General features: G+C 55.4%; 1 protein-coding gene across 8 annotated transcripts in view; it reads right to left on the bottom strand.

Annotated features, from left to right (window-relative positions):
- Nucleotides 1-26,921, bottom strand: part of SMARCA4 (SWI/SNF related BAF chromatin remodeling complex subunit ATPase 4) — a gene marked incomplete at its 5' end in the record, with an annotated part of 72,489 nt that overhangs the window by 12,550 nt on the left and 33,018 nt on the right. For 2 of the 8 annotated variants that reach the window (XM_079704011.1, XM_079704006.1), the window contains 14 exons: nt 4,049-4,311; nt 9,302-9,520; nt 10,303-10,380; nt 10,638-10,736; nt 10,988-11,215; nt 14,009-14,172; nt 16,873-17,039; nt 18,127-18,173; nt 18,980-19,066; nt 20,159-20,266; nt 20,982-21,095; nt 22,505-22,747; nt 24,502-24,612; nt 25,630-25,696. In XM_079704011.1, coding sequence (XP_079560137.1) covers nt 4,049-4,311; nt 9,302-9,520; nt 10,303-10,380; nt 10,638-10,736; nt 10,988-11,215; nt 14,009-14,172; nt 16,873-17,039; nt 18,127-18,173; nt 18,980-19,066; nt 20,159-20,266; nt 20,982-21,095; nt 22,505-22,747; nt 24,502-24,612; nt 25,630-25,696 — 1,995 coding nt within the window. Of the gene's footprint in view, nt 1-4,048; nt 4,312-4,808; nt 4,866-9,301; nt 9,521-10,302; nt 10,381-10,637; nt 10,737-10,987; nt 11,216-14,008; nt 14,173-16,872; nt 17,040-18,126; nt 18,174-18,979; nt 19,067-20,158; nt 20,267-20,981; nt 21,096-22,504; nt 22,748-24,501; nt 24,613-25,629; nt 25,697-26,921 lie in introns of all 8 variants that reach the window. The other 6 variants (XM_079704009.1, XM_079704010.1, XM_079704007.1 and 3 more) reach the window with 4 other exon arrangements.

The following is a 26,921-nucleotide window of genomic DNA, read 5'->3' as shown; positions in this document are numbered from 1 at the left end:
AAAGTGCGCGTCAAGCTACCTCTGGTTTTGTTCCACTCCAGTTCTCCTTGGTGTGGCGTGGTGGCCAGTGCTTCAGAACCTTCCAGGTACGTGACAGCTGTGTCATAAAGAATTTAACCTGGCCCAAAGAAAGGTCTGGCCTTTGCCCTTGGCTCCTGGGAGGCCATGTCTCTGTCCTTGAATGTCCTGCCTGGTGGGGTGCCTTTGTTTAGCTGGGGGCCTTTGGCACAGTCTAAGTGTGATTCCAGGAAGGGGCGTCGGGTCAAGTGGCATCGGTTCAACCACAGAGGGACTGGAGACTGGGCAGCCACGTGGGAGGTCGGCCGAGTATACTGACCAAGTTCCAATAAAGACCCTAGACACCAAGTCTTCCCAGGCTGGCAATGCTCTGTGCGCATCTTCTCGTAATGTTGCCAGGAAAGTCACTGTGGCCGGCGATTCCACGGGGAGGACGCTGCTCCCTGTGCCTCTCCCCTCGGCTGGTTTTAATCTGTGTCCTTTCGCTGTAATAAACCATAACTGTGAGTACACCAGCTTTCAGAGAGTGCTGAGAGTCCTTCTAGGGAAATTATCGAGCCTGAGGGTGGTCTTGGGGACCCTGAACTCTGCAGTTGTTGTCAGAAGACGGGGTGGTCTAGTGGTCTATAGACCATGCCTAACCCTACAGCTGCGTGAACCATATTGTAGTTTTCCCCATGGTTTCAAATTCTTACGTTTTGATAAGAACGTCAAAAATGTCCATTAAGTAGGTCAAGTTTGTACCCAAACATCATCTCTGAAAGCATGTGCTGTGAAGTAACGTTTCAACCAGGACGATGTGACTATTTTCCTGAGTTTATGTGCCTTGTTTGATCTCTTCCTGTGTGGCCACCAGCAAACCAGCGAGTGGAAGGCCCTGCTCCAACTGAGAACCAAACGTTTCTCAAAGCCAGCGCGTGGGAGGCTTCCTGGAATGGTCATATTCTCCGGCCCACTTGTAACTCCTTTGCAGTTCTCCCCAGTCTAACGGTGAACTCCCCGTCCAGTGGGGCCATCGTTCCAGGAGGACGTGAGGTTAAGCATAAGCCATGCTTCAAGCCCTCCACGGAGGCACCACCACGTGGGTCTGACAGACCTGGGAGCTCAGCTCTGTGACTGCAGTGTCAGGGCTCTCATCAGGCTGGATCTCAGAATCCCCACCAGGATCTTGGTGTCCTGCCATAGGCCAGTCTTGACAAGATGTCCCTGAACCTTAAAAGCTAGTTTTAATTCATTGCCCGATTTATCACCCAATCTTGCATGGGCTTGAGAGAATGGCTGTTTGTAGCAGCCAGGGGAGCCAGCTTCTCTTCTGTCACGTGACCTTCAGCTAAGCACAATAGTGCCTTTTCTCTAAGTCATAGGATGACTAAGAAAGTGGACTGACACTTGACATATTTTTCTTTAGTTTGAAAATATCCAAGGCCTTATCGAGTGCAGGATGCCGATTTCAAGTGTCTACTATTTTTAAACCGAGGTGTAACCTACTACAGGAAAGTCCACACATCTTATCTTAGGTGTAGAGCCTGGTGAAGGTTTTCATGTGCAGACCAAGATCCCAACGTCCCAGAAGGCTCCCTGGTGTCCCGTCCCTGTCAATTCCGACTCGAGGTAACCACTGATCCATGCTCATCACCGTCAGTCAGCTTAACTTCCTGTAACTGGAAGCATACAATAGGTACTTTTCTGTGTCTGGCTTCCCTCACTCAACAGAGTGTCTGTAAGATTCTCCCAGGGAGTGGTGGTCTGTCTGTTCTCGTGGCCGTTAGAATTCTGTTCTTCGATTAGGCCGCCGTGGACGTGTTCTGTGGGTGGACACTGGGCTGTTTCCTTTAGGGGAGTCGTGATCAAAGCTGCTATGGATGCACTTGTACATGTCTTCTGGTGGATGTATGCACTCAGGACTAGGACTGGAGTGGCTGGGTCAGAAGCTTTATCTGTGTATCGAGCTTCAGAAGATACTGCCCAGAGCCACATGCTCCCATGAGCGGGGTGTGAGGTGCTACTGATCCACGTCCTTGGTGGTACTCAAGGGAATTTTAACCCTTCTGGTGTGTGTGAGGAGGCACCTCACTCTCATTTTATTGTGCATTTCCTTCTTGTTATAACGTCGATGTGGTGATCCCGAGCGCCTTTTCACACGTTGATTGGTCACTGGGGTATCTTTTTCTGGGAGGTGTCTGTTCATGCCTTTTGCCCATTTTAAAATTGTATTTTCTTTTCCTAGTCTATGGCAATTTTCACCATCTTCATGAGGGTGTCCTTCGATGAACAAATGTTCTTAATTTTAGTGAAGTCTAACTTGTGAGCCTTTTATGGCTAGTGGCGTTTCTGTCCTACTGAAGAAGTCTATGCCTCCTTTAAGGACATGAAAATTTTTTTCCCATGTTGCACCTTTCACATTTATGGGATTTAAAAAAAAGATTTATTGAAATATAGTTGATTTACATCACATTTATGTCTGTAATCCATTTCAAATTAATATATGTGTATGGCGTGAGGAGGGGTCAATATTTATCTTCTCCGTATGGATGGATATCCCAGTGATCAGCATGACTTTTTGAAAAGTTCATCCTTCCCCACTGACCTTCAAGGGTCTTCTTCATTTTGACAATGTTAAGGTTCCCTTGCAAGAATACTATTAGGAAGAAAACATCAGGGTCTATTATTTTCATTGGATTTTTGCACATTCCATATTATAAATAATTGTTGGTCTACTTTTTTCTTTGTGGAATTTGCCTCAAAGGTGAAGTTTGCAAATGAGTTCAATATTTTGTTCTCAATACTGACACAGGAACTTCCCTGGTGGCGCATTGTTAAGAATCCGCCTGCCAATGCAGGGAACACGGGTTTGAGCGCTGGTCGGGGAAGATCCCACATGCCGTGGAGCGACTAAGCCCATGCTCCACAACTACTGAGCCTGTGCTCTAGAGCCTGCGAGCCACAACTACTGAAGCCCACGTGCATCAATGAAGACCCAGTGCAGCCAAAAATAAAATTAATTAATTAAAAAAACCCCAATATACACTTAAAAAACCCCAAGAAACACTGACACAAGACGTAATATTTTTAGGCCCAGCAGTTGAACTTAAATATGCCTCTTTTCCACTTCATCATTTGTTTCTCTTCCAATAATAAAGGATTCTTTTTAAAGAGCAATTTGTATCCTTTCTTGGGGTACTATAACCATCACCACCCCCTGAAATCACAGGCTTGGTAACAGTTTCTCCAAATGATACACCATGGGCTCATGCCTTGACACTATTCCCTCGGACAGATTAAAATTCTCCCCTACTTTGCTTGTGATTGACTGCAAAGCATTACTATGAATTCAAGTTGTAAAACCCTCCCGTTACGGGGACAGCCTCATCGACCTGCATATAGCAGAAAGTGGAACAAGACACTGGGAGGCGGAAGGATGCCCCTGGCTGCCCGATGCAGCTCCACGCAACCCACCCTGTGCTGGCAGGATGGGCAGAAGTCTCCTAAGAGGGCCGCGGGAGAGCCATTATTTTCTTCTTCTTACTTACGTAGTACTCATGATCCACAAATGGATCTACAAAGCAGAAAGCATGCATTGTCTTGTGGTTGGCATGTCTGTGAGGGCAGGGAGACCACAGCCGGGGCGGGGCGGGGGACTGTCTACAGAAGGAAAACCACTGGCTCTCTGTTCCAGCCACAGGCGCCTCCTCACCACGGTCCACCAGCCACGTGATCGGCCTCCATCACAGCACAGACCCCCTTCTCCCACACTCACCCTGCCACTGGCCTCGAACCCGCCGGCCACCTCCTGGACCCCTCGTCCCCAGACCTGCCCTCCTCAGGGCTCCTCTTGAACGTCGCCTCCCCTGCCCTCTCACCACGGCTGACACTGCCTGTCTCCCCTCTTTCAGGATGTTAATGTCACGTCCCACGAGGACAGAGGCTCCGAGACAGAGACTCAACCTGAGTTTGTGGGGTGACTGCCAAGGCAGCGGGCTCGCCGGCCCCTCCCAGAGGCCCCCGCCCGCCCACCCCGCCCCCCACTTACCTGTCCTTGTACTTGATCACAGCGTCCACGATCTTCTTCATCTTCTTGGTGAGGTTGGGCGGGTTGGGGGAGAGCTTCTCGGCAGGCGGCCGGCCACGCTTCTTCTGCTTCTTGCTCTCGTCGTCCTTGTCGCGGCTGCGGGTGCTGGTGGTCGGGGTGGAGGGGCCGGCATCGCTGTCCCGCTTGCGCTTCCGCGACGATTTCTTCTGCCGGACCTCCTCTTCGATCTCCTCCAGCGTGCCCTCCTCGATGGCCTTCAGGGTCAATAGTGGTAAAAATAGGACAGCCAGCACCGAGGTCGACAAGCAGAGGCCGCGGCGCAAACCCGGGGGCCTGGCTGGGGCGGGACACATGCTGGGGCTCCAGACGGGCTCCAAGGGCACGGGGGCTGTGAGGGCCAGCTCTGTCTCCCCGATGCCAGCCCACCCAAGCCCGTTCTTCGCAGATAAACGGCATATGTTACAAATTTAAGTGTCACAGCCTCACTGTATGAAGCCTGAAGAGTGGGCTCCTGTAAACCCTCCACCCAGAGGTGACCCCGTCAACACTTCTGCTCTAGACCATGTTCCATGTTTTTAAAAAACTGTGGTAAGATACACATAACATAAAAGTCAGCTGCTTCAAACACTGTCAAGTGTGCAGTTCAGTGGCACTGGGAATGCTCCTGCTGTGCAGCCATCCCCACCCTCCACCTGCAGCATGTCCCACCTTCCCACGCACATGTGCACAATCGAGGCAGCACCGGGATCGAGCCACATACCACATCACGACTCATCTTTTTGCTTATTATGTCCTGGATATACTTCCTCTCGTCTTTCTGCAACATAATTTTTAATGCCTATTTAATAGTATTTCCTTGTAAAATGGGCCTTAACTTAACTTCCTCTGTAGTTGGGCATTTAGGTTCTTTCCAATTTTGCGAGGATGGGTGGGTGGGCTATTCTAAGTACCGTCATAACTGACATTTGTCTTTCTTTTAGATAGATTCCTGAAAGTGAAACCGCTGGGTTGAAGAACACGAACGTGAATGTTAACTTTAAAATAGGTCCGATGTATTAATTCTCAACGATAATAACTAACTTGCATGTTTTAGCCCTGAACACAAAGTGATGGGAAGCCAGGTTTCTAGGGGGGCGTGGAATCAGAAACGGGAGTGGGGCCTGGACCCAAACGGATGCCCTGGTTATTCATCTCAGTTACCGGCTGCATCTGAGTGCAGGTACGGGGCCAGGCACTGAACACAGCCCACAAACATGGTGACAAGTGTGCTGAGTGCCAAGAAGGAGGGTGAGAGGTGCTCTGAGGATGGTGGAGCAGATGTGTCCTGGTCAGGGTTGGGGAGAGCTTCCCAGAGGTGGGCACTTAAGCAGATCTGAAGGGTCAGGGTGGTGGAAGGAGGCATCCAGGCCAAAGGAACAGCATGGAGGGCACAGAGCAGACAGGAAGGACTGAAAGGAGGTTGGCATGGGGGAGGGCACACAGTGGGCCGAATGGTGTCCCCTCTAATTCATATCTACCTGGAACCTCAGGATGTCATCTTATGGGGTAATAGGGTCTTTGCAGATGTAATAAGTTAAGAATAGAGATGAGATCATACTACATTAGCGTGGGCCCAAATCCAAGGAGTCAGAAAAGGCCGTAAGAGAGATACTGCAGACATCCATGTGAAGGCGGAGGCAGAGACTGGAGTGATGTGGCCACAAGCCAAGGAATGCTGGGGCCACCAAAAGCTGGAAGAGGCAAGGAAGCAGCCTTCAGAGGGAACATGGTCCTGCTGACACCTAGATTTCAGACTCCTGGCCTCCCGAATTGTGAGAGAAAAAATTCCTGCTGTGTTAAGCCACCAAATTTGTGGTAATTGTTATAGCAGCCCAAGGAATCTAATACTGGGGTCTCTGGTCCTGTGCCCTAGACATGCAGGTCAGCCCAGAAGGGCAAGAGCCAGGCACATTCTACAGGGTTTGGGTACATATGGCATCAGAGTGGCTGCCAGAAAAGTGGTGCGAATTACATGTGCACCACTAAGACAGAGGAGTATCTGATTTGGGTAAATCTCTCTCTCTCTCTCTCTTTTAAATATCTCTTTTATTAATGTAAATTTTATTGAGTATGATATATTAAAAAAAATGGCATGTGCTCAAATGGGAAAGAATAGTCTTTTCAACAATGGTGCTGGGACAACCAGATAGCCACATGCAAAAGAATGAAGTTGGATCCTGACCTCACGCCATACACAAAAATTAACTCAAAAGCGATCAACGGTGGACTTCCCTGGTGGTGCAGTGGTTAAGATCCTCCTGCCAGTGCAGGGGACATGGGTTTGAGCCCTGGCCCGGGAAGATCCCACATGCCACGGAGCAACTAAGCCCGCACACCACAACTACTGAGCCTGAGCTCTAGAGCCCAGGAGCCATAATCACTGAGCCTGTGTGCCACAACTACCAAAGCCCGCGTGCCTAGAGCCCATGCTCTGCAACAGAGAACACCGCAATGAGAAGCTCACGCACTGCGATGAAGAGTAGCCCCCGCTTGCCACAACTAGAGAAAGCCTGTGAGTAGCAACGAAGACCCAACGCAGCCAAAAATAAATAAATTAATTAAAAAAAAAAAAAGTATCATGGACCTACATGTAAAAGCTGAGACTCTAAAACTCTTGAAAGGAAACACAGGGGTAAATCTTTGTGACCATCAATTGGCAATGGATTCGCAGGCATGCTACCAAGGCACAGGCGAAAAGAGAAAACCAAATAAATTTGACTTCATCAAAAATTTAAAATTCTGTGCTTCAAAGGACAGTATCAAGAAAGCGAAAAACAGGGGCTTCCCTGGTGGTGCAGTGGTTAAGAATCCACCTGCCGATGCGGGGGACACGGGTTCGAGTCCTGGTCCGGGAAGATCCCACATGCCATGGAGCAACTAAGCCCGTGTGCCACAACTACTAAGCCTGAGCTCTAAAGCCTGCGAGCCACAACTACTGAAGCCCACGTGCCTAGAGCCCGTGCTCCGCAACAAGAGAAGCTACCGCAATGAGAAGCCCACGCACCGCAACAAAGAGTGGCCCCCACTCACTGCAACTAGAGGAAGCCTGCGCGCAGCAACGAAGACCCAATGCAGCCAAAAAACAATGAATAAATAAAATAAATAAATTTTAAAAATATGTAAAAAAAAGTGAAAAACAAAGACAAAAACCACCCCACGGAATAGGAGAAAATATTTGCAAATCATATATCTGATAAAAGACTCTAAAGAAGATCTACAAATGGCCAGAAAGCACATGAAAAGGTGCCCAACACCATTAGCGCCACCCCCCAACCAGCACACCCCACCGGAAGCAATTCAAAACCACAATAAGATACCACTGCACACCCACTAGGATCGCTAGAATCAAAAGGCAAATAGAAAGTTATCAGCGAGGACCTGGAGAAACTGGAACCCTCCTGTGCTGCTGGCGGGAATGTAAAATAGTGCAGCCACTTTGGAAAACAGTTTTCGTTCCTCAAAAGGTTAAACAGAGAATTACCATTTGATCCACTCCTAGATACACACCCCAGAGAAATCAAAACATATGTCCTCACAAAACTTGTACACAAATGTTCAGCACTGCATTATGCACAATAGCTAAAAAGTGGAAACAACCCCACGGTCCGTCAACTAATGACTAGATAAACAAATGTTGTATATACTTATAATGGAACATTATCCAGCCATAAAAAGAATGAAGTCCTGATATATGCTAGAACCTGGATGAATCTTGAAAATATTTTGCTAAGTGAAGAAACCCAGACATCAAAGGATCACATAATGCATGATTTCATTTACAGAAAATTTCCTGTTTAGGCAAAATTACTGAAACAGAAAAGTTGTTTAGTGGATGTCAAAGGCTAGAGGGAATAAAGGGATGGGAAGATAGCTAAAGAGAAAACAGTTTCTTTTGGGTGAGAATGTACTAAGCTTCATTTGTGGTGATAGTTTCAGAACTCTGTGAATATACTAAAAATCACTGAACTGTACATCTTACATGGGTAAATTCTACGGTATGTAAGTTATTCCTCAAAGAAAGGGAGGAGGGAGAAAGAAATGAGCACCAACTATTATCATTAGCATGTGGGCAGCTATTTTTTAAAGGGCACCCATTGTCTCAGTAATGCCGGGCTGGCAAAGGCCCCATGCGAGCCGTTCGGGACTGTGGTTGGTACGACGTTCCTTCATCCAAGGTTCTCTTCTGGGGCCTGGAGCCCTGGGCCAACGGCAGGGAATGAGACGCCCCACCCGCCCCACCGGAGGTTCGGTGGTTCCTGGCATGTTTCAACAGCTCCCTCTGGTGCCCAGCTCAGTGGGCGAGCTCGCAAGTCTGGGGTGTTCTGAGCTCCCAGGAGGGGACCAAGGTCACCTGGCCACATGGCTGAAAAAGCACTGGGGCTGCAGTTAATTAAGGGGAACCCCAGGGTGTGTGATAAGAGGCCTGGGGAGACAGCTGCTCATTCTGGGGTGTGGCGCTCAGCAGGGCGTAACCAAAAGCCACCATCTGCCTTTCAGGAAGTGTCTCAGGGACAACAACTCAAGGGTTGGACTCTTACTCATCACCTCTACACTCAGAACCCCTGGAGCAGGAATGGGGTCTGATTTGTCACTGTAACCCCAGTGCCAGGCCCCTGTGCAAATGTAGAGCACCCTCGCTCGGGTGGGGTTGGGGGGCTGAATCAGGAGGACCAGCAGCCGCCCTCAGCCCTGACTCAGCTGTCGGCAGCTGTGAGGGCCGGGAGCCACCTGCTGAAAATGGGTGCTCACATCACCTCCATGAGCAGCTGGTGCCGGAAGCCTCGGGCGGGGGCTTCCTCCCTCTTCCCTCCCCGCAGCTCCCAGGGGTGACGCACGCAAAGGCGGGGCTGCCTGACCCCGTCACCACTCTCAACCATCTTGCAGGGTGACTTGACGATCCCCAATATATCCCTGGGTCCTCCGGTCAGCCCCATGCAAAGACTGGCAATATTTTGCTTAAACCTGACGCTGGAAGGGCCAACTCTACCCAGAAGTGGGTTTTGAGCAGCTCGGGAACCGCACAGGGGTGCCTTCCCGAGTTCCATCAGGAGGAACTGAGTGAGCCTGACCCCACGTGTGAAGGGTCGCTATCGTGAGTGAAAACCGACCAAGAAAGGCCGAAGGGCACTGCGCAGGATTCGGACGAAGGCCTCGATCCTGGCGGCCGAGCCCTGCGCTGCCCGAGCCCCGCCCGCGGCCCTCTCTGGCATGTACCTTGAGCCACTGCTTCTCAGTCAGCGAGTCGCTGTAGTCCACCTCCTTGCGGTGGCGGGAGCCGCGGCCGAACATCTTCTCCTCCTCCTCCTCGCAGGTCAGCCGCTCCACCTCTGCGTCGTCCTTGATGATCCACGAAGGGAGCTCATCCTCCTCCATCAGGCGTGGCTTCCGCTTGGGGTTGCGGGCCTCCTCGCGCCTGCGGTCCAGGTCCATGCGCTGTGAGGTGCGGGGCGGCAGGGACAGAGGGACAGGAGTCAGCACAGAGGGGACAGAGGAGATGGCCAGTGGGTACACGCGGGGGCACCCTGACCGGGAGCTGCTTCCCTGCCTCGGGACCATCGCTGCAGCGGTAGTTAAACAGCAGCTTGGTCGTGCGGTGGTCGAGCTGGCCGGACTGCCATGTCAGACCTTGGCTGGGGCTCTGCTTCGGGGGCAGACAGAACTGGAAAGGACAGGAAGGTGGTGGAACGGGAGCTGGAATGGGCAGCTGCTCCCCTGACCCACTGAGGCGATACAGGCTCAGCGGAAAGCACAGGCCTACTGGGGCCAAGGGCACCCCCAATTCCCCCCGATTCCATGCCCACGAGGGGCAACAGGGCATCTGAGACCGAGGCCCTCGCCAGCCCCTCAGTCTTGGACAGTGTGGCTCCCTCTGAAAGGGAGCCTCAAGGACAACAGGCACTGGCCGGATGGAAGACCATAAACTGGAGCAGGGCTGGGTGTGTACGTGTGTCCTGCCATCCCTACGACACACTTAGGAGGCCACGGAACAAAGATGGGTCAGTTAGGAGCCATGGAGGGGCCACCCTGAGGGCTGCCCCCGGCCCCGTTACCCACTGGGGATGCCACCGTCACTGAGACCTTTTGCTCCGTTCGGTGTCAGCAGGGAAGGGGACGGGGGGCGGGGGGGGGCGCGTGAGCCCCACTGCACGTGGTTCACACAGGTGGGGAACCAAGCCCCTGAGGGTGCGCAGGCCCCGAGTGCCCGCGGCGCTCACCATGAACAGGTCGAACTCTTCCTCGTGCCGGGCAATCATCTGGTTCACCGTCTCATCATCAGGCACCTCGTCTTCTTCCTACAAGATGTCACACGTTTAGTTGGAGTGCGGGGAAACCGGGGTGGGAGGCGGCCGGGCTCGGAGGCGAGCGGCGGCGGTCCATGGGAAATGAGCTGGCGGTCCCAGTCCGGCTGCGGTGGATGGGGACCCACACGGCAGCGAGAGACGCACACGCACACGCACACGCACGCTCCGTGGGATCAGGGCCCTTGCTGGCCATCTCAGCCGAGAAGCCGAGGATTGAATGGGCATGGAGACTGAACTACCCCTCTCACCTTTAGAGGTGGCTCCTCCAAGTCGGGGTTGACGCCCGCTGGCGGAGGGGCAGTGTGGGCGAAGCTGGCACTGCCGCTGCCCGTGCTGCAGTGTCTGCTCTGTGGATAAATAGAGGACTTCAGTCTCCAGGGCTGTCAATCCGGCATCTTTCACCAGCAGTTTAGAAAAAAAAAACCACTTCAAAGAAAAAGCAAGTACTCATCCTCTTTCCTTTCAGCCCACACTCCCTTTACTCCAAAGGGATGCAAAAAAAATAAGAGTGCAAAAAAGGTAAAAAAACAAAAATGAAAGCCGCTCATGCGTCCACCACTCACGCCGGGGAGGGGGTCGGGGCTGGCGCTGCCCTCACCTCGTCCTGCTCCTCGTGCTCAAGGATGGCCTGGAGGAAAGCGCGCCTCTCGTGGCTGGAGGACTTCTGGTCGAACATGCCGGCCTGGATCACCTTCTGGTCGACGTTGAGCTTGTACTTGGCCGCAGCCAGGATCTTCTCTTCCACGCTGTTGACCGTGCAGAGGCGGAGCACACGCACCTCATTCTGCTGCCCGATGCGGTGGGCACGGTCCTGCGCTTGCAGGTCCTGGGGAGAGAGACGCCGGTCAGTCCCAAACAAGCTCTTTAAATTGTTAAGGGACAGTAGATCACTGGATGCCACTGGGAAAGGCAGGGGTCTTCCAATTCTCGGGCGCCCGCCTGGCTGTTCTGCCCGCCACAGCCAGAAGCTGCACAGGCCAGAAGCTCAGGAACAAGACCTGGAGCCCATGCCAAGCTGACTTCACCCCAAATTCCTGCAGAAGCGTCACTTTCTACCTTCACTGGGATTTCACGGATACTCAGGAAGAAACCACAGTTGTAGAGGGCCACCCCAGGGGGTTATACCCCAGCAGCTCCTCTCACAGCTGCACAGGGCCCCTTGGCTGCCCCGGGCAGGGCCTGGCTTGGCGTGGCTGTATCACGGCGAGGGCACTGTTTACAGAATGACGCCAAAGCTGGGCAGCACCACGGTGATGCCTGGTTTGACTGGAGGCCCTGCCATGCAAGCCGGGCCCAGGCCCCACCTCTCGGAGCCTCAGGATCCACTCTGCTGACACCAGCCCCTCTCGTGGCTATCGTGTGTGAGAGGAGCCAATGGGCATCGGGTGCTCAGGCCAGTGCCTGGTGTGGAGCAAGCGCCCATAAAGTGGTAGGCATGGCGCCAACGCTGTATCATCACGCCCAGCGTAGACCCAGGAGGGGCTACGAGATCCTGTGTCTGGGGCCTGCAGCTGTGTGGGGCTGACCTCCAGATCTGCACCTCATGGCGGCGGCAGAGGCCACACCTGGTGGGAACAGGTGTGCTTTGTGTCCACGGTTCGTACCCCCAACCCTGCCCCGCAGTTCAGCTGGCGTGATTCCTAGCTCTGCAATGTGCTTCATGACCTCTGATGCCCCCCGGGTGTGGAGGACAGGGCTCCACGGGGGTCCCTCCCCAAGACAGCCTGTGGGTGGGGGAAGCACACTGGAACCACCTCTCAGGAAACAGTCCAGTCACCAAGGTCCAGGCGGGAGCCACACCCCAGGCTGACGCAGCAACCACCCCAGGCACTCGTCTGTCAGGCGCCTGTGGTTTACACACTGATAACCAGCTCTGCTGGGCTGTGGAGAAGGGCTCGCTCGCACCGTCAACAGGAGTGAAAGCTGGGGCAGCCTGCTGGAGGCCACTGTGGCAGAACCAACCAGAACGTGAAGGGACAGGCCTGTGGACCAAGCAATCCCACCTCTCAGGCTTGGCCTGGCCGGTGCTCCAAGAGAGGGACAAGAGGGTTGCCCAAGGGGAACAGAAAACCAGGACGTCTGCCAACTGGGGTTTGAGTCAAAAATCCTGGGGCCGGGCTTCCCTGGTGGCGCAGTGGTTGAGAGTCCGCCTGCCGATGCAGGGGACACGGGTGCGTGCCCCGGTCCGGGAAGATCCCACATGCCGCGGAGCGGCTGGGCCCGTGAGCCATGACCGCTGAGCCTGTGCGTCCGGAGCCTGTGCTCCGCAACGGGAGAGGCCACAACAGTGAGAGGCCCGCATACCGCAAAAAAAAAAAAAAATCCTGGGGCCACCATATGCCAAGACAGCTGGCTGCTGAGGAAGCAGCTGGGGAGAGTCCCCGTGTGCTTGCATGGAGACATGAACACACCAGCTACTGGCGGGAAGAGACACGTGCTGGAACATGCCACGTTCATGTCAAAGCCAGAACATATGTGTGTACATGGGTAGATGCTGGCTCAGAGAAGAGTGGGGTTGGTGGGGAAGGGGAAAAATGGACTCTTTAATTTGTTACTTTCACTTATTGGTATTTGCATTTGAAAAAAATTACTACTTTTATAGTAAGACCTAAGAAGTAAACACTTACTTTAAAACTACTGTACCGGGGCTTCCCTGGAGGCGCAGTTGTTAAGAATCTGCCTGCCAGTGCAGGGGACATGGGTTCAAGCCCTGGTCTGGGAAGATCCCACGTGCTGAGGAGCAACTAAGCTCATGCGTCGCAACTACTGAGCCTGTGCTCTAGAGCCCACGAGCCACAACTACTGAGCCCACGTGCCACAACTACTGAAGCCCGTGCGCCTAGAGCCCATGCTCTGAAACAAAGAGAAGCTACCACAATGAGTAGCCTGCGCACTGCAAGGAAGAGTAGCCCCCACTCGCTGCAACTAGAGAAAGCCCACACGTAGCAACAAAGACCCAACGCGGCCAAAAAATAAATAAATAAAATATTTATAAAAACAAACAAACAAAAAACTACTGCATCTATAAAATACCATATCCCTGTTATCTACAGGCACGGAGTTCTGTGCAGGGTATGTGGATAAGAAACAAGGGCAGCAGTGCACAGAGCACAAAAAGTATGCCCCAGTGTGGTTTTAGGAGGTGCCAGCATGAGAGCTGGGCCAGAACATGGCCAGGAAGGACCTACATGACTAAAACAGTGACCATTACTGCCAGCTGATAGGACTGGGGCATCTTCCACTTTCTTTGCACATTTACGTGACACCAGAATTTTTTTTGTTTTTTTGGCTGTGCCACGTGGCTTGTGGGATCTTAGTTCCCTGACCAGGGATTGAACCCAGGCCCTCTACAGTGAGAGCGCAGAGTCCTAAACACCGGACAACCAGGGAATTCCCAGGATTTTTTTTAAATAACAATGGAACATGAATTTTTTCATAATCAGAGCAAAAAACTAGTTTTGTTTTGAGAAACAGAGGAAAGTAACTGCTCTCTGGGCTTCTCTCCAGGGGCCTCCAGGACTCCAGGAAAATGTCAAGAGGCCAGCGGGCACTCGTGCTAGTGGGCATGGTCTCCCTGAGGCTTCGAGCCCCTCCCCCTAGGGGGCCTGAGAGCTGTTACCTGGTGGGGGTTCCAGTCACTGTCGAATATGATAACAGTGTCGGCTGACTGGAGGTTCAGACCCAGCCCCCCAGCCCGGGTGCTGAGCAGGAAGATGAAGTACTCGGAGCCGGGCTCGTTGAAGGTCTTCAGCAGCATGCCCCGGTCCTCTGCTTTCGTGGTTCCTGCCGGGGGGTGGGGAGTGCAGGATTATTAGCAAGGTGACCGTGGCGGGCAGAGGCGGGGGCGGGCAGTGGTGCTGAGGAGACAGAGGAACACCTACATCAGGGAGCAGGTATAGCGTCCACAGCCGTCCAACTCGGGCCACCCAATCCATGGCCACTCGCTCAACACGTGGCCATGAGTGGTGACCGGCGAACAACTCAGATTTATGGTGACACTACTGACCGCCAGTCCTCCCACCCCAGGAGAAGAAAACGAGCCCCAACAGGCCCCTGGTGTCTCCTCCATGTAAATCGGGGCTGCTGTGGGACCTAAGTGGGCAGGTGCTGGAGCACAGTGCCCGGCACCCAGCAGACACCCAGGCAATGGGGCTGCCCTGTGAGTCGCCACCACCTTCCCTGCCCAGCTGTCCAGGGGGTGGCGGGAGACACTGCAGCAACACTGTTAACGCCATGCCCCCAAACCCACGTGGGGTTTCCAGGCGGGCAGACGGGGCTGCTATGGTATTGAACAACTGGCCAGAGGGCTGGCGCCTGCCTCCATCCTACTGTGATGGGTTTTCTCCATTCACAAAGGGAATCATCTACAGGCGAGCACACGGGAGGCTTACAATGGAGACTTGTTTCCCTCTGGGCAGGATGGCTCCCCTCTTCATGGAGCCACAGGGACTCTAATGTGACGGCCCAGGACATGATCCTCAGCATCGTGATGCTCAGAGGGGCATCTAAGCTCCTCGGGCTACTGCCAGCCTGGAGAGCAGAGGTGCCTCTGGGGAAATCAGGTGTCATTCTTGGTGTTGCTTCCAGCCACTCGCCTACATGTCACGATGAACAGCATGGAGGCCTGATGCCCACTGGCGCCTGGGCTGCCCCAGTTCCAAGGAGGGGCTGAGGCAGGCCCAGGTGGAGGCCCGATCCCAGATGCCCGGCCTGCACCCTCACTCTTGGCATTCTGACAGCAGAAGGTTCCACTCCACGTGTCACCGAGCCCCCACCCTTGCCGTTCTTTTTTTTCCTTCTGGCTGCACTGTGTGGCACGTGGGACCTTAGTTCCCCGACCATGGATTGACCCTGGGCCCCCTGCAGTGGAAGAGTGGGGTCCTAACCACTGGACTGCCAGGGAATTCCCCCCCTTTGCCCTTCTTTCCCAGAGTTTCCGCTCATGTGGCAGTGACCACATGAGGTGCCCAGAGATGCAGCCACAGCCAAGCAAACAAAAGTCCTCATCCTAGATAGAGGACTCTCATCACGGAGGAAAAAAAGGGGGGGGGCGGGCAAATGGATGGGCGCTGGGGTGGGTGGGAACACGCTCTTCGCGTTCGGCCTGTCCTCTAGGGCTTGGGGCAGGGACAGACAAGGAGTAGCACTCATGGAGGCTCAGCCCCTGAAGGACAGAGAGGCCACTGGGGAGGCCAGCACACAGAGGGAGGGGCGAGGTGAGCCTGGCCACGCAGGCCTTCCAAGCCGTGGGAAGCACCTGAAGGAGGGAGGTTTGAGGGAGGACCTGACCACAGCTGTGTTTGTAAAGGTCGCCCTGGACAGAATTCCAAGAAGATAGGGATGCAGCAAAGGTTCTGGGTGGGAGTGGGGAGGGCAAAGACCGACAGACAGATCCGCCCAGCAACCATGGGTCTGAAAAAAACCACAGTTCCACAAGATGTACCGTGAAAGACACAATGGCGGCAAAAAGGTTTGGGGTGTCTGGCCATGGCTGCACATAGCAACAAGCTTAGATAAAGGCTCTGAGAAGTGTGGTTTATCCCACACTTCTTAACTGTGTTTACCCTGGAGGCCCCCAAGTTCATTTTTCTCGAGAGCCCCATTCACTCCATCTGACAGACCCTAGAGGGGGGCTCCCTCTAGGGTCTTCCCGGTCAGCTGACACGTGTCAGAGCACGGGTCCTGCTCACTGTCAGCATCTCACTCAGCCCCCTCCTCCCCGGAGCTCCTGCGTGCTGGGAACAAGGCAGAGACAGGGCTTCTTATGAGTGCATGTGGTCACAGTCAGTGCTGTTCCCAGGGAACTTGCCGCTATCACCCCTGCAGCATCGGTTTTCCTCCCTCCCTTCCTCCCTCCGTTTCCTGCTTCTCTCGGTGCTCACGGTTCTGGCATGAACGGGCCCGATTCCAGCTCCAGAGCCAGCCAGACAGTGGAGAGAAGAGCATGTCGCTCACAGCCGCCTAATGAAAGTTCACCCCCAGACCCCTGGGGGAAAAGACAAGCTGCTTCTCTGTGCGGGACACTGAGCAGGTGGAAGGAAAGCCCGGAGGGGATGGCTAAGAATGACGCCAAAATGGAGGACAAAAGAGCCAAGAGTTCCAGAAAAGCCCCTCTTAACACCATCTGGGCACCTGGATTCAGCTGTGCCTGAAGTAAAGCCAACCCTTGAGGTTCAGTTATGTGAGTCTATCAAGGCTTCCTTCTTTATGCCCACAGGATACGGGTTTCTGTCACTTCCCACCATAACAGGACCGCAGAGCAACCCTTAACCACTGGACGCAGCGTTATGGTGCAAACACCATAAGCCTCACATTCAGGAGATCCAGCCATGATACTCCCAGGGCCCTCCCTCCCATTCCCGCAAGCCTGTGTCACTGAGTGAGCCGCTATGCCCACTCCTGCCGCTAGACCCAGAGAAGCTTTGGCAGCAGTGGATAACGAGGCCACCCTTTAACAAACGTCTCTCTCCCGGGCGTACTCACCATCGAGCCTGAGGTATTTAAAGCCGCGATACGCAAAATAGTCTTCCATGATCGTCATGAGGGAGGTCATCTGACAGAACAGCAGCACTTTATGGTTGGTGGCCCGGAGTTTGGGGAGAATTCTATCGAGCAGCTCGAATTTCCCCGAGGCTCGGTACAGGTCCAGCCTGCGGAGTGGAGGGGGTGGGGAAGGACACACACACCACATGAACCACAGCGCCCTGCAGGCGGGCCAAGGACGACATGCGCTCCCATGCCCAGGCTACCTGAGCCGGCCTAGGCAGACTGGCCACCAGGCTCGGGGGCACACAAGTGCTTCCTTGGCAGACTACCCCTGCGCCCACCCCTGCCCCCCTCCCCCCACCAAAGTTTCAGCAAAGCCATTTCAACCCAACTAAAATAAACTTGGTCATGAAATTACTGACCAACTTGGATACTTGTAAGAGTGAGAGAAGGTGCTATTTATTAGTAAAGATCCTGGGACAATGGGCACGGGCAGGGACTGCCCCGGGAAGCCAGGCCTCCTGTTTAAGAACCTTCCAAGAGCAGAGGCTCCCAGAGGAGAGTGCCCACACCGCACCACACACAGGGCTAAGGGCCACTGCAACTTCTGTCATTCGCTCCTGGTTTATAGGTGTGGAAACTGAGGCTGGGGGACAGTGTGACACGGCTGCTGACCTGCCGGGGCCAGGCTCAAACCCAGGTCTGTGGGACCCCATTATGCAATTTGGTATAAAGAACTACACAGCTAAAGAACCTTTTGCCCTTTCATTCGGTGCCTCTGCTCTAGGAAAGAGTTTACTATCCCAGAGAAATAATGGTGGCTTTAGCGTCAAGAATGTTTCAACGGTGAAACCTTGAGGCAGCATTTGTGTCCCAACACCAGGCCTGAACGATGCCGGGGCTGCGCTTTATAAACAACCCTGGAGAAAACGCCCCCAGAGCAAGGTGCGTGGCGCACTGTATGAAGAGTATCCCTCTGTTGGTGGGTGGAGTTTAGGATCAGAGTGGTTAGGAAAGCTGTCACAGGTCACAGAGCCCAGAGGTGGGGCCTGGAAGCCAGGTGTGGTCACCTCTCCAAGTGGAGAATTTTTATTCTCTTCTTTGGGTTCATCTATGTTTTCAAGGTTTTCTGCCAGGAATATACTGCCTTTGAAATGAGACAAGTATAACAACAGAAATAAAGCCAACCAAAGAGAGAACTACTGGCACACAGGTGGTCTGCCCACCCCGTTAAGCTAGGAAGATTCTCACCCTTGGACGATGCCACCGGTAAACCCCAAGTGCTCGGAAAAGGACTCCTGCGATGGAATGAGAGGTGGGTCAGTGCAGGGCAGGAAAAGGCGGCCAGGCCCCACGCCTCCAAGCCCTCCCACCCGTGCTCAGCGATCGCCCACAGCGGCCCCAAGGCCACACACAGATGCTGAATACAGCTTTTCTATCCCACTGACATCCCTTTCATCATGACCTAACACTCTTAACCACGGAAAGGAGCGCGCAAGGACGGCACGCGCCTGAGACCACACTTGGTGAGCTGAAATGGAACCCCAGGGGCCTCTGGCATGACCCCGGAACTTTATGCCAGAATGTACGGACATATGTATGCCTTTCCGAAGCAAGCATCCAGACTCTCAAGGGTACTGGGGCCCAGAAGGTTATGGCCAGAGCTGTCATGAAGAGGGACGCTGCTCTCCATGCTCTGCCCAGGATGGCCCCACGTGTTACCGCGTGGGGAAGGCTAGTAACCAACAAGCAGAGGCAGCACAACCCCACCGCGGGGGAAACGACTCCAGGGGACAGCCTCCGAAGGCTTCGGCAGTTACCTGAGGTGGGATTTTCATTTCTCTTGCATATTTCCCTACAGTTTGGATTCTTTACGATATATAAGCGCTTGCAAACAAAAAAATCCATAAAAAGACAAATGTACAAGCATCATCTAGTCTAAACCTTACAAGCTCTTTTTCTCTAAAGTTGCCAGAGAGAAGCGACCTAGTTCTGTCTCGGGGCTAGGCGCAGACAGACCCCTCTGAGAGCAGGGCCCTGTGCAGGGCTGAGGCCCACGAGCTCCGGGTGCCGCTGGGCCTGCCACCCCGGCCCTGGGACTCACCTCGATGTGCTGGAACATGTAAGGGTGGTTGCAGATCTTCCTCAGCTGCATGATGGTGTTCATCAGGGTCTTGGTGCCACCTTTGCCCTGAGAAGGCAGAAGAGAGGCTCCCAAATCGGTCTTGTCCCGGGGTGGGGTGGGGGAGGAGGCATGGAAGAAGGACGTGAGAGGAGCTGTGGCTTGTGGCAGAGGAGATGGGGCGTGTGCAGCTGGCTCCGGTCGGGGCTCAGAGGCCTGAAGCCAGCGTGAAGCCAGCGCTGGGGGAAGTGGAGACCCCCTGGCACCCTGGAGGGTGGAGGGTGAGGAGGGGCCGGCAGGACGCAGGGGAAAGGTGACTGGCAAAGAGCTGAGAGTGGACCACAAACACTTTGTGAGGCTGGCTCTATGGGCACTGGGGGGTCCCCGGGGCGGGGCTGCAGCCAGACGGCTTAGGAAGATCTCTGGCTACGGGGTGAAGGAAGGATGCCGGGGTGGGTGCCGTGGGCCAAGAAGAAAACCAGGAAACAGGGTGCTGCAACAGCTCGGGTAAGAAGGGGCCCAAACGAAACATCTGGAAGAGAAAAAGGGGTGGCAGGGCCAAGCCCGAGGCCGCGGGGGCAGAAGTGAGGGGCCTGGGAGGACAGCTGCAGTCCTGGTGAGGGAGCAGGGGCAGTGGGGCCCAGGGCCTCGGAGGGGCCAGAAGGCAGCAGCCTGCCCAGCTCCCACTCCTCTCCACCGTAAACTAACGTCATCCCAACGCCACGTAATGCTGAGGTAAACGGGCTCAGTGGCCCTGGCCGTCGAGGTTCTTTCCCAGCTGGGAAGGTGGGACTCCCTAGAATATTCTAACAGCTGGGGTCTGTGCTGGGCCCCCCACTGCCGACTGATGCATCCATGGGAGAGAGCACTTCATGAGCAGAGGACCCCAGACTGCTGACTGGGAAGCTTGGGGGCCTCCCTGGAAACAGGCCATCAGCCTCTGCCCCCTCAGCCTTATGGACTGGACCCATCCACACCAGCTGTGATTTAAACCAGGCCCAGTCAACACCCTCGGGACCACGACCAGATGGGGCCTCGGCCACGACTATCACCTCCGAGGAGGCGAGAGCCTGCTGCTTACAGAGTGCACAAGCCCCCCACCCAGCGGCCCCCAGCGCGCCTGCCGTGGACACCCGGGGGGGAAGGGGGCCCCGGGCCAACCTTCTTATCCTTCTCAGAGCCATCGGTGAGCAGCACCCCCTTGGCCTGCATGTGCCGGTAAAGCACGCGCTGCAGCGCGGACATGTCGCACTTGATGACGTACTCCACCTGCAGGGCACACGCCGCCGTCAGCCGGAACTGGAGCTGAGGGTCCTGGAGCCCAACGCCCAGCCTGGGCCCGTCTCTGATCGCCCAGCCTCTCAGAGGCATCCTGGGCCCTGGGCTGTGTGCTCTGATCAGGGCACACAGGGGTGACCGTGAGGAGACCCCATACCCAGGGGGATGAGGGGAGATGGGATGTGGCAGACGTACCAGGGCAGAGAAATGTGGGGGGCTTCCTGGGCCAGACGGGACAACTCGGCTACCTTCCAAAGGCCTGCCCACAGCCGGCCAAGAAACAAAGTGCAAGTGTGACTGGGGGGCGACTGGCCAGGGACCCCAAGCCCACCCAGGGGAGAGGGGAGGGAGCCCTGGGGGGACTTAGTGCTCTAACTTAGCACACCTGCCTTCCACTTGAGAGACCCAGTGAGGGCGAGTGGCCAACCCCAGGCAGGATTGACTCCTGAATGCCGAGGCAAGACCAGGGCCAGGTCTGGGACCCAGGGGAGCCACCAGACTGGTACCACCCCAGGGAGGCCCCCTGGACGATGCTGCACTGGGACTTCCACTCAAAACAAACATGGTACGTGGAATTCCCTGGTGGTCCAGTGGTTAGGACTCGGCGCTTCCACTACTGGGACGCCAGGGTTCGATCCCTCGTCGGGGAACTAAGATCCCGCAAGCTGTACAGCGCGGCCAAAAAGAAAAAAACTAAACGTGGTACCTTTTCAGGTAACTGAGCCTCGACTTCCTTCTTGAGCCGCCGGAGCAGGAAGGGCCGCAGCACTTTGTGGAGACGACGGATGATGAGAATGGTTTCCTCCTCGTTCAGGTCCACCTGGCAGCCCCAACGAGACATGCCAACCAAGCGTTACCTCCAAAGGAGGGGACAGGGATGCAGGGAAGGGCCATCTGGAGTCACCCTGTGCTCAGCACCTGCTTTTCAAACTACCCTAAGCTTCACAGGAGCCTAGCAGGGCAACCTCTTCCTCTGGAAAACTGCAAGGATCTAAGACCTTCCATGGAAGTCCTGGGACACGGAAGCCAAGGCCCCAGGGCACTATGAAACACAGCAGCACGCTGCATGGCTTTCCCAAGAGTAACAAACCCACGTGCCTGGAATCCTGCCAACACGTCCAAACGAAATCTGGACAGCACTGCGGGGGGCCACACGGATAGAGCGTGTGGTGTAACTGGGGGGTGCTCCAAGAGGGCTCTGTCACTGGAAGCCCAAATCAACTCTCATTTCGGCCTGGGTGGGACGGATGGAAAGAAATGCTGCTCTCCCAGGGGGCCTGCTACTCTGATAAAAATGTGAATTAAAAAAAATTTTTTTAAGTGGAAAGATGACGTCTGAACTTTTCTTCTCTGGGTCCCTTTGGGCAGAGCTTTTGCTCAACTTGAAAATACGTGAATCCAGAGCATTTGTTCCTCAGCTCTTGGAGGGGGGGTCCCTGGGAATCTGAAAACTGGGGGCTCCTTTATTGAGATCCTTGGAAAGGCCTCAATTTCTCCTTCAGGAGGGCTTCTGCCTCAGCCGGTACCAACGAGGCGGGACCCCATGGATGATGCTGACGGAGGCCCCGCTGTAAGAGCTGAGGAACAGCTGTCCCAGACCTGCCTAAGGAAAATCCGCTAACTGGGAACGAGTGAGCTGGGGCACGGCTGCCGTGGGCGGTGACGCTCAACGTTAAGCCCTGCGATCGTGCCCACCTCCTCGGTCATCAGGCTCGGCCGCTAACCTCCTTCAACAGAAAACGCAGCGGCCACAGGCACACCAATAACGCCACTCCCAGCCACACAGACACTGAGAGACATTGGCCACAACCCACAGCCTTCTTTAAAAACAAAAGGGACAGAATCTGACCATGTCACTCCTTTCACTGAAACCATCCAAGCTACCCGCTGGCCTCAGGGTGAAAATTAAACTCTCCTCAGGCCCTCCAGCTGCACCTTCACACCTCAGGGCCATATTCCTCGCTGTCCCCTCCCTGTGCCTGGGGCACAGGGTCAGGGAAGCCCCAAGCATCCCGTGGGATTTCTCTGCCCTCCTCCTCTGGGGTCCTTTGGTGCCAGGGCTGCCCTGTGCTTGGCTGGGCCGGCTGTGGTGGGCACTCAACCCACAACGACCCAGGGAAGCCAGCTGGGCCGGGACCATCAACTTGGAGGGTCCTCGGAGCTACTCGCGGCCAAGGCTCACGGCTCCCCACTCCCCCCCCGCCACCACATAGCTGGCTGCACACCCACCTTTTCCCCGGTCATGGCAAAGGGCGCGTTGAACCACTGCTCGAAGGTGCTGCAGCTCTTGAAGATGGTGGGCAGCAGGAAGTTGAGCAGCGCCCAGAGCTCAGGGAGCTTGTTCTGCAGCGGCGTGCCCGTCAGCAGCAGGCGGCGGGGGGCCACGTAGTGTGTGTTGAGGACCTGCGTCAGCTTGCAGTGGTGGTTCTTCATGCGGTGGCCTTCGTCCACGATCATGTACTTCCAACGGATCTGCGGGCCGAGAGCAGGAGGTCAGGGGAGGACAGGCAGCGGGGCTGCCCACCTGGGTGAGGATCTCATGGCCATTAGGCAAGAAGGCTCCAGGCAGAACGGCCTGCTGAGCTGGAGAACGTGAGCACGACAACAGCCCCTGATGAGGGACCAGCTCACACCGCAGCCTCTGTAAAGCAGGGGGTAAAGACAGACACGTGGACAGGGAGACACGGCTGTGACCTGCGACTGGGTGAACAAATCCAGGGGCACAAAAGTACTTTGGTTTCCTAAGAAAATTATATATGCTAGTACATGACACAGAAAAACACCCCAAATAACAACCCCCCTGCTGATCAGAGGCCCTCAGGGGTGGGGTCTTCAGGAGATTTGGTTCAGCAATGGGTGCATTTCCAGTCAGCAGGCGGCAGCTCTAAGGCAGGAGCAGCACAGGTGGGTTCAGACGGTGGGCTCTGGGGGCCCCGGCTGCGCCCCAGCGCCTGTCAGTGGCCACACGGCTGGTGGACACAGGCTAGATGCCGATTCTAACCATGAGTGTGAGTCTGCAGGCGGGAGCCGCAGGTGTAAATCCCTATTTACATGTGACTGTGACTCTGGCTTTGGCTTCTTTGGCATGGCCTGGCTGAGGAACTGCACATCAGCTGTCCCAGACGAAAAGGGCAGAACCGACTGGGGGAGGGGCCCAGCAGCCATTTCCCATGAGGAACCCCCATGGCAGGGGGTTTACGTTAATTAAAGCCACTGTCAGACAAACACAGGATTTTCAGAGCCCCGTTCTCCTGCTTGGGATGGGCCTGCCTTTGTACTGGGTCAGAAGGGTGAGCCTCCACACTGGACACCAGCTCCCTGGGCCCCAGTTTCCTTATCTGTAGCTCAGAGATGCACATCAAGCACCAAATGTCATCAGTACGACCAAGGCTGACAGGTGTGGTAACACGTAAATATCTCCTCCATCCACTGGGTCAAAAACCCTACCACTTGACTTAATCCCCTACACGGTTAGTGAGGCCAGATGCAGCACCTTCTGGCTCAACCCTTTCCCAAACCGGGAAAAGAGCTTTTTGTAGGCGAGGGATGGTGCCTGTCTCATATCTGGGTCATGGTTTATTCTCGGTAGTTCCCTGATGGCCCAACTAGAGCTGCCTTCACAACTGGGTCAGCTAAGAGGCTGCCCCGCGTGCACAGCCCCCACTGAATGCGCCAACCCAGTGGTCCAAGGCTGACAGAACACATGGGACGTCAGAGTGCTTGGACCTGGATACCAAATTCCTCCTGCTTCGTGGGCCGCTTTCCTGTAGGCTGTGGTAGGGAGACACAGCCACCAGGGAGGGAGGTCTGAGGCCTCTAGAGACAGGCGGAGACAAGGGGGGCCTCACCACAGCCCTGCCAGGGACACGGCAGGCAAGACGGGTGGGTCGAGAGTCACTGCGTGTGACCAGGCTCTTCGGGCAGAAGGCCCGAGAGGAGCCAGTCCACATGTTGCATAGACGGAGCCAGTCTCTGGACGTGGCCCAGGGCCAGCCTGGGGACAGATGGTCGGAGAGGCAAGCCCAAGGTCACCTCGACTGGGGCTGTTCGCACACACAGAGCAGCTGTCTTTTTACACATATGCGGGGGAATCACTGAGAAATGTCTTCGGGGGCTTTGAGAAGATGGGAAGCGTGACACACTTGCGACAATCCTGGGCTGGATCACGGGCTCCCTGACAGCACGCGACGGCCTGGGCTGGCTTGTTCTACAGGCAGACACGCTACCTTTGCAAGGATGTGCTTGTCTTTAATGATGTACTCGTACGTTGTCAGCAAGACGTTGAACTTGCCGCTCCGGAGCTGGGGGACGAAAGCACGTCTGGCTGCTGGAGAGCCCTGTGAGGGAGAGAAGACACGCGTGCCTCAGCCTCTGGGCCCTGGGTCCTGGCCCCTCACCCCGGCAAGAGCAGAGGGCCAAGTGTGGGGAGCGGAGAGAGGAGTGTGGGTCCTGGGCGGCCCAGGCCCCTGGGAGGCTTGTTGCCTGCACCTCCATCGGCCCCACTCCTGATGGTCAACCAGCTCCGCTTCCCACACCCTCCTCTTCCCGGGTCCCCATCTCAGGCCTCCAGGCCTCCCACACAGGTGCAGACCGCTGTGATCACTCCCAAAGGGCAGCTCCAGCCTCTCCCCGGTTAGCAACTCTGCCCCGTCCCTCCTGTTCCAAGCTCACGTTCCAGACAGAGCTGCACTCGTTCCCATAAGCTCTTGCCAGCCGAATGATTTTTAGCTCCTCAAACGCACCAAGTTCTCCCCACACATGCTGTCCCCTCTGCCGGGACCCGACTTTCCCCATCATGGGGCCAAGAGCCTCTCAGCACAGGGTGGCGAGCCTGGACCAGGTAGACCTATGGCCAAGGGCACAACGGGGCTCTGCCACTGAGTGGCTGTGCGAGGCCCTCTCTGCCTCTCTCCCGAGGTCAAGAGGCACATTTAGTCCCCACTTCACAGGCGAACTGATACAGGGGCGGCACTCAGAGCAGGCCTGCACGGGGCCCACGTGTCCCGGTGTCCCCCGTCACACAGCAGCCCACGGTGGACACTCGCTAAGTCATCCCAGGTGAATGGGTTTTAACCAAAGCTCGGCAGGAATAACGAAATCTTCAGGTGAATGCGTTAATGTCACCACATTCCACAAACTGAGTCCATAACTTCAGTTAAAAAAGAAGCATCACTCCTCGAAATAAAGTGATCCAAACTCCGTGTGAATGGCAGGATCCCAAGTGTATAACATAAGAAGACGCACACACACACACGTGCATCCTGTCATTAATGCAAGTTGATGCCCCTCTTCACCCACACGTATCCCCTATTCTCCCACCCTGCCCATGCCCATCTCCTCAGGGGGCGACGTACCTTGTAGGACACCTTCACCACCGAGGGGGCCCACTTGTCAAATTCGTATGCCCAGTTGGACAGCGTTCTGGTGGAAACAAGGAAGGGAGAGTCAGGGTCTAGTTCCGTTGCCAGCAACTGTCCAACAGATGTCCACAAGGAAGTGAAGCTGATGTGTGTGTGACCCTCAGAGCTGGCCGGGTAACGGAGCATCTGAGGGAAGGAGGGGACGGTGCCCCAGGTGGGAGACACAGGGACACACAAAGGCATGGTGGTGGGTATTGGGTCAGCCTCCGCCAGGTAGGCCTGGGCTGGAGCAGGGCGGCCGGAGAGGGCCAGGACCAGGAGCTGGACCCTGGAGATCAGTTCTCTGTCACCGCTGTGGGGCCACAGGCCCCTGTGAGAACACACCACACGCTGCAGACCTGCTGCCCAGAAAAACGCAGATTCACGGTGCCTCATTTCAGGCTCAGGACACTGGGGGTGGGGTGCGGGAGTCATGCCACGGAGGCCGGGGCTGTAGGAGGCACCACCGAGTCGCGGTGCCACGTCAAAATGAAACTGGCAGCCACTGAAGGTTCCTGCCCGGTAAAAGACAGAATGAGGAGGGGAGGCAGGTGAGACCAAGCCAGGTCCGGGCAGAAGACTGCAGGAGGGGGAGCGCAGGAGGGCTCGAGGCCAGGAGGAGGGGGGACAGACAGAGATGGGCAGTGAGCGGACACGGGGGCGGGTGAGGAGGGACAAGTCACCCCCGACTATAAGAGAGAACCTCAGGAGAGGGTGACAGCGACAGTAAAGCCAAGTTCAGCGCGGCTGGGCTCTCGGGGAAATACTGGGACACAGAGTCTTCGGTGGCGGAGGGAACTCACTCAGACAGTCTAGACCAGGGGGGTTGTAAAGACAGGATGCAAAAGTCAAGTGGAAGAGACTGCTCATGGCTCACCTGGCTCCTCCCCGCAAGAAGCTCCACTGAGGAGCTCCCCCAGCAGCCAGGGCCAACCAGGTGGGCACAGTCTGAGCCAATGAGATGGAAGTTTAAGTCGCTGGGCTGTAAGTCAGGGAAAGGTCTTGAAGGAGGGTGGAGACTCAGCTGCCATACGCTCCTGCGGCCCTGGTCCCCGCCCATCATTCTGGGAACCCAGAGGAGATGACGGAGGCAGCGGCCATCTTGCAACCATGAGGGTAAAAGCCTAGGGGCAGGAGTCAGATGCTAAGGATGACTGAGCAGAAGACTGCAGGATCCTGGGTCCTAGAAGCTTGAAGCCACCTGGCTGTGGGCTTCCCCTTACTGAGGATCAGCAAGATCGCCCTGG

Source organism: Hyperoodon ampullatus (genome assembly GCF_949752795.1).
Source record: "Hyperoodon ampullatus genome assembly, chromosome: 4".
NCBI lineage: Eukaryota > Metazoa > Chordata > Mammalia > Artiodactyla > Ziphiidae > Hyperoodon > Hyperoodon ampullatus.
Note: the sequence above shows the minus strand (reverse complement) of the source record. Positions and strands in the feature narration are given on the sequence as shown.